Here is a 7,860-nt window from a genome sequence, read left to right as displayed (position 1 = left end):
GTTGAAAGTAAAGAAAAAATTTAAACACAAAAGTTGGGTGTGTTTGTCGGTTATGACAAGCCGTGTACGATGGTGAGAATTCATGGAGAATAAATAACATGAATTCGACGAAAAAATTGGAATATTTACGATACGAATTATTGGCAAAATTAAAATATATGTTATAAACTATAAGGGCGTATATTTCTCGTAAACGAGGTTTACGATTTTATTTCGTCGGAGCGGATAAATGCTCCTGTTTTTTAATTCTCATGAGGAATTTCGAAGCTACGTTCAATATCATGAGAATATTTCAATGAAAAATCAAAAAATATACACCATGCGTATATTAATAATTGAAATCAGAGCAAAACTATAGACCTTGCGAATTTCACGATCACGGTTAACTGTAGGAATCCGGATTTAACGAAAAATTCTCGATGGAATGGCTCGTAATATTCGCTCGTGAATTTTCCTAAGCGTTCTAGCCAACGTCTCCGACCTGATTGACCCTGACACGATACGCGGCCACTATTGGCTCACCACCCGGAACTGACGCGGACCCGCGAAAATTCGTTAACTCGAACGTAAATCGAACATAGGACAATTTGTGCCACTCCGGAACGTGATTATGAAAAGTATAGATTTTATTCAATACTCCACATTCCTCAAACCTAAATTTCGAAGTAAATTGTGAATAATGTAATTGTTACAGCAAAGTTATTGTCGTGAACTATATTTATTTATAGTCATTCCGTAAACAAAGAGCCTAAAATTGAGCCAATGGGCAGAGCAACGAGAGGTGAAATAGATCTAGAATCACAATTTTTGTTTTCAATAAACCACAGAATTATACATTTCACGATATGAATAAACAAAATAAAAGTAACCAATATATCCATAAAAAAAACCTTTTTTTGAAAGTTGAAACAAGTTGATTTATTTACGGATCTAAAACATGGAATTCTATGCGAATATGTATGTATAAATGAATGACGAACATGAACGATTCAAAAAATGTAACAATGATTTGACTAGCGTAGTAAGAGGAAGAAGGAGAGCAGAACCAGTGGCTATACAAAGTTTAGTGTCAGGGTCTCGTATTCTCCGACGTAAAGAGAAGCATGTATAGTGAAAAATAAAGGTGGAGAGAAAGACAGAGTTGACAAAATCGCCAAAACCGTGCCAATAATTGCGGCACAAGCGCGTCTACCTCGTGCGCGGGGGCGCATGCGCAAAAGTGATTGAGAGGGGGGCACGTGATCGCGTTCTATTCTTAGCGGAGGGTCGGTTCGTTGAGAAGAACACTGCCTCGCTCACTCGTCGTCCGGCGCGCGTCCGATACAGGAGTCAAAAGTTTCTCCTTTCTTCCTTTTTGCTAAGAACCCCTTGTTCACACACACATACACAAAAACCCGAAACACAAAATGTCTAATCTCGCGGACCCCGTGGCTTTTGCCAAGGATTTTCTCGCCGGTGGTATTTCCGCCGCTGTGTCGAAAACCATCGTTGCCCCGATTGAGCGTGTCAAGCTGCTGCTCCAGGTACAGCACATCTCGAAGCAAATCGCCGAGGATCAACGTTACAAGGGTAAGTACAGAAAAAATTTTTTTCAAACGTGGTACAGTTATCAAAACTTCCTACAACAGACATTTTGAAGGAAAAATTTCAAAATCGTTTTAAAAAAAGAACTGTCGCGTTTAGTGGTCGGTGAATGCGTGTGGGTGTGCACTCGTGCGTCACGAGCAGATGAACGAGTTCGAAATATTCTGAAAAGTTTTAATGATTAATTTAAAGAAATCGTTCAAAAACTGGGATCGATTGATTGTTTCGAATAAGTTCGCCGCCTATAGTTTCAAAGGAAGTTGGATAAAGTGTGCCTCGTGTCCGAGACTGGGAACGCCGTTCTCCGAGTGAGAGAGAAAGAGAGAGGAATGGTCCGAAGCCACTTGTGACAAAGACGAATCAACTCGGGTCAATGTCAAACTCTCCATTAAAAACGGGGATAAAACTGAGCCAAAGGGCCAGAGGCACTCCAAAGCGAATTTTAAGCCAAGCTTTCGTTATGTAACTCAACAAGGTCTTCGCATACGAAAAACTAGTCTCGTGATGGCTTGCGAATTTATCGGTTCGTCGCTATATGTCACCTTCGCTCTTTCTCTCGGCGCGTTGAAGCTTCCTCGCGTTTTATGTAACATTAGCATTGAGCTTTTTCGTAAAGCCTTACATAACGCACGCTAGAGATCATGCTCCTCGAAAACCCACTTGCTGTGGAGTTGGCGCTTGCGGAAACGCGGATGGGTCGATAACGTTTTTACCGTCAGATGGCGCGTCTCTCATACCTCCACGAAACACTAACCGTCTGCCTCGAGGAACTTTCGCGAGCAAGCCGATCGATGACGATGCCGTCCAACATGGCCGTTCATTCACAACCGCCATGAGGATGTAACGTTTCGAATAATTTTTCATTCTCTCTACGATATCCGCTCCTCTTAAGCAAATGACTTTCGCGATTATTTGAATGAAAATTTCCCAAATAAAACTGACACTCGAGCCGAATTGAACCATAAATTCACCACAATTAAACAAATCGCGAAAATCAGTTCCAAGGAATACGAAATCGTAGGTCCTTGATCGAATCGAATTTATTCACAACCCTTCCATATCTAGATTCGATTTTCGATCCATCAGCTTTTGTTCTAATATTTATTCCATTATTTGTTCGATCCTCGATACGATGAACAGCTCAATTTTCGATTCACCAGTTCCGGTGTTCGTTAATTCAAAAAGTCGACTCATTCTTCTACCCAATGAATGACAGGAAAGGGCTGGTTTGACCAACGTATTCAAACCTATTAGGGAATCGAATAAAGGTGTCCCACGCCAAAAAACCGATGTTCAATTTTCCAACAATCTAATTTTACTGTCGGACAACTAGATCAGAACGCTATAAAAAAAATTAAAAACGGATAATATCAATGGTGAGACGAAAGGAAAAAGATGCGTGAAAACGTGATGATTCTTCTTTGACGGTTAGGTTGACTTGACCTAATGTAACGTTCGGTTCCCTTGAAATCCCAACCTTTCTCAATAGCGACATCCCTGCAACTATCGTTACCGACCGTCGGTATTTCGTGCTTATTTGGGAATCGTCGAGAATGTTCTATTTTACAATTATAATAATTTCTTGTCGTCTTTTAGCTCTCGAAATACAAAATCAATACAAAATACAAAAAAACGAATTTGTTAGGACTTGGAATATTTTTTTTCGATAAAAGGCCCTCGAGCCCAGATCGCTCGAAGAGGTCCGAGAGCTTCGCATCGATCAATAACGTCTAATAGCTTTGCAGGGATGCAACTAGTACAAAAGCAGCCTATGTAGGTCAAGCGGTGATCCTTCTCAATTCTTTAATGTAATAAACGTTGCAAATATCTTTTTCTTCGTTTTCAATTTCTTACTTTTTTTTTGTTCGAAAACGAAATACAGCAGAAGCGTTCGTGGTTTCCATCTAATATATTTATAGTCCGAGTTCGAGTACCCGATCGTTCGAAAATTTATCATCTTCCCTGAAATGTCAGATCCTGAGGTGTGACAGAATGATAAAAATTAACTGTTGTGTCCTGTTGAATGATACGCAACTTTTTCGGGGCATTTTTGTCGCTATATTGATCTAGCAACAGCTCAAAAACGCCGGTTACTTTGGAAATTTAAAGATGTTAAAATATCGGGAAAGACTCTCTGAAAGGACACGTAGCACGAGCACCTTCTGAAAAAAAAACCGAGTGTTACTCGTAAAATTCTAATCAATGTTGATTACGTTCGAATTGAGAATGCGGTTATGACCGGATTCCCTTCAGAACCATGCCAGACTCAAGTGACCGAAACCGACTAACTGGAGCGAGTTACGTTCGCGTCTAGCAATTTTTTTCCTCGATAAACTTTAACCTTTTTGTGATTATACGAAGTATAACCCATTAAAAATTGAAAATTTTCGTCATTCAGGAAAAATGTGCGTGCACGAACAATATAGTCGATAGTTCTTATTCGATTTATTACTTTCGTTCGTTCGTTCAATTTCGTACATTATAAAAAGTTTAAAAAAAAATTGCTTCAAATATCCATTCGAGAATCCAGCGTATTGGATTTTGTTCTCGTTTTTATTGGCATACGTTCCTGACGTCACCGACTTCACTTTATGTACAAATCGTTTAGCGTTGAGGTTAGGTTATTCCGAAGGTCGAATTTTTTTTTTTTATCATTGTCATACAACAGAAGGATGCCACTTCTCAATCGAGACCAATATTTCTTTTTATCTTCTTCAAACTTTGATAATCTGTCTAATCGGCACTCGAGGATGTTTCTTTTCAAGAATTTACGGCAAGCACGAGTGTTGAGCGACAGCATTTCGAAACGAAAAAAATGTACCCTCGGGCCATGCATCGAACACGGATTTCAAAATTGATGTTTTTCACGATCAATGAATTTTTCGTCGAGATCTAAATTGATGCAAATAATCACCAAACAATAACAGAAAATTGGGCGTTTCTAGCCATAAAATTCTCTAATTTTACGACAAATACTCGGAATATAAATGTTTGTTTTTATTTCTATTACAGGAATGGTCGATTGCTTCGTCCGTATCCCTAGAGAACAAGGTTTTTTGAGTTTTTGGCGTGGTAACTTGGCCAATGTCATCCGTTACTTCCCCACGCAAGCTTTGAACTTTGCCTTCAAAGACAAGTACAAGCAGGTATTCTTGGGCGGTGTTGACAAGAACACGCAGTTCTGGCGCTACTTCGCTGGAAATCTCGCCTCTGGTGGTGCTGCTGGAGCAACTTCTCTTTGCTTCGTCTACCCACTTGATTTCGCCAGAACTAGGTAACTTTTTACAAGATTTTTCACTAATTTTAGTCATTCATCTTACACGAGATTTTTTTGCTTGCCTCTGCTTTGCCTCTCGCGCATAAAAGACTACCACAAATCTCGCTCTCATTTGTTCTTTCAATAATACTTGGCACAGAGGCGCTGCCACGGCTCCTAATTAAAAATAAAACACTGGAAACGTTAATCGAAACGATGCAAAACTGGATTTTATGTTAATGAGAATAGGTTAAATAGGAAAAGTAATAAAAAAAATGGGAATTAAAAATGATAGACACAGTTGAAAAAATCGATCTTGTAAATTTAGTTTTTTCTTTTCCATTTACGTAGAAAAGAGAACGAAATGAAATAAAATCGATGTTATTGTAGCATGAAGCTTTATTCATGTTGAAAAAAAAGATTTAGAGCATTACACTCAAATGATACAATATTTGAAATAAAATACTCGATTGACTTTCACAGGTTGGCCGCTGATGTCGGTAAAGCCGGAGCTGAGCGTGAGTTCAGCGGTCTTGGAAATTGTTTGACCAAGATCTTCAAGACCGACGGTCTTGGTGGATTGTACCGTGGTTTCGGAGTATCCGTACAGGGTATTATTATCTACCGTGCATCCTACTTCGGTTTCTATGATACCGCACGTGGTATGCTTCCCGACCCCAAGAAGACGCCGTTCCTCGTGTCGTGGGGTATCGCGCAGGTAAAGAATTGTTTTGCATTAAATTCTCAATTTTTCAAGTTCAATCAGACATACCTGATTAAGGCTTGACAAAAATTGTTTTTTACTCTACCCTCGATACTCAATTTATTGCAAAAGGCGAGTTAGAAAAAAGTATTAATTTACAAGACTCAATTTCGTGCTTGGAATAAAATAATCAGTAAATGGAGACTCAGCTTTTTTTTTCTCTTTTATCGATCGTAAAAGTCAAGAGTAATTTTGATTTGGGCCTAAAATAATGAAAATCTTGATATTTTTTTCACAGTGCGTAACGACCGTTTCTGGAATCGTTTCTTATCCCTTCGACACAGTACGTAGGCGAATGATGATGCAGTCTGGTCGTGCAAAATCCGAAATTTTGTACAAGAACACGCTTCACTGCTGGGCAACGATCTACAGAACGGAGGGTGGCAACGCCTTCTTCAAGGGTGCTTTCTCCAACATTCTCCGTGGTACTGGAGGTGCCCTTGTGCTTGTACTATACGACGAGATCAAGAACCTTCTCTAAGTGACCGAATAACGAATAATATTCCCGAACAAACGAAAAAAAGAGTAAACCCTCCCTCGTAAGAAATCCCCTCACGTTCATCAAATACCAAAATATCCACAAATCACGACTACCATCGACAACACAAGAAAACCTTCCCTCTCCTGCCCCATCCCGAATCAACACTAACAATCGTTAAATCTGGGAAGAAACAGCAAAATACCCGAGTCCTTGGACGCGTTACATCAAACAAAGTAACCAACGATTTCATGAATAAATCTCTCATAAGCTGAGGAGTTTTGGTGGTGGCTCGTGAGAAATGCACTCGAGCCTTGACATTCACGTGCAAGAAGGGAAAAAAAATAGAAATAACCGTGGGTCATAGCGTTAGTAAATTGTCTTTAATTTATTGCCGGATTCAGTATTTCGCGGCGACTCGCGGTACGCCAAAATAGAAAACGAAGCATGAAAGAAAGAAGCGAAATGTTATCCACTTAGCACCAAATCTAATCAAGACTTTTGAGACGATTCACACGACACGGATGAATAAAAACTCGTTCACGAAGAAACCAACGTTGAAACTTATTTTTATTTTTTTGTTTCTTGTTTTCAAAATAATCCGTAGCCGTTGAAAATTTATGAAATTCATTGGCACGCCGTCCAATTGTGACTAAGGCGTTATAATCATCAACGTGTACTTCTCAACAACACGAAAGTACGAATTTAATTTTTAATAATTGATTTAAAAAATGAACATCAAGTCCCGAATCGGTAATTGATATTTTGAGATATCGCGTTTAAAGGGAAAAGATCAGCCGAACTTCGTTAAATAAGAAGAGAAAGAAAACCGATGAACAGGGACGCGCGACGCTAAAAATCAAGTTTTCGAAGAAAAAATAAACAACCAACACGATCCATCGACGACGATGGCGGGGCACGTAGACCTGGGCTGCCCCCGCCCTTATTCTCGGCCCATTGTAGATAATTAATAAAGCTCGTAATGATAATTAAATGCAAGAAACGCGATCCATCTACCGAACGTTTTTGTCGAACGTCGCGGAGGATACACCGAGTTTAGGGGGACGATTTAATTGAATTGCTAACGCAAATGTTGATTTTAAATCATCGTGAAAGACGAAAAGTAATACTGCAAAGTAAATCTGCCAGAGAAAAAAGAAAATACATGAAATCTACTTCGCACTCCGGAAAAAAACTTACGTGTAAGATAAACGATAAAACCGTTCATCTGAATGTGTATGCATCTAATCTGTTCATGTTAGGATGTATACAGGTAATGCGGTAAATCAATAAAAAAATGAAAAACCGAAGTTCGTTACTTCAAACGTTTTTTTTCCTACCCTCAATATTTTTATTTTGCGAAAATGATCATTCGTTTATTTCTTCAGATTGATTTCCCGTCAGAAAGAATTTTTAAAACTTATTTTGTGCAATTTTTCGAGAACCTCATCGTAACTTGTTTCAATTTCAATCAATGACAAATGACAATCGCGAAGTTGCGATACTTTTTTGTCGACTTTAAATCGATTTTTTTTTTTACCTTTCATGGATTGAGTCGAATAAGAATGAATTATCGTTACTTGGAGCGGTATAATATTGAAGCAATAATTTGGTTAATTCAAGTCAAAAGTTTTTTTAAGAATGCTTAAAAAATATATGTAGAACAGACTTTTTCGAGCGAACTTTACAATCTGTTTGTCAAAAAACGTGCCAGATATATCGTTTTGTCAGTGTCTCAACAATGAAGTCACCGAGACTAATTATATGCGGAGGTCAGAG

The 7,860-nt window shown here is 38.8% G+C and overlaps 1 protein-coding gene across 1 annotated transcript; it reads left to right on the top strand.

Annotated features, from left to right (window-relative positions):
- The first annotated feature begins 1,282 nt into the window (after window positions 1-1,282).
- Window positions 1,283-7,391, top strand: sesB (stress-sensitive B). The gene is made up of 4 exons (XM_043431360.1): window positions 1,283-1,569; window positions 4,597-4,858; window positions 5,324-5,558; window positions 5,842-7,391. Exons 1-4 carry the CDS (start codon window positions 1,407-1,409, stop codon window positions 6,082-6,084), a joined length of 903 nt encoding a protein of 300 aa, XP_043287295.1. The 5' UTR covers window positions 1,283-1,406; the 3' UTR covers window positions 6,085-7,391.
- Window positions 7,392-7,860: the final 469 nt, after the last annotated feature.

The sequence above is a fragment of the Venturia canescens genome, chromosome 10, assembly GCF_019457755.1.
Source record: "Venturia canescens isolate UGA chromosome 10, ASM1945775v1, whole genome shotgun sequence".
Lineage (NCBI taxonomy): Eukaryota > Metazoa > Arthropoda > Insecta > Hymenoptera > Ichneumonidae > Venturia > Venturia canescens.
This window is presented reverse-complemented; position numbering and strand designations above follow the sequence as displayed.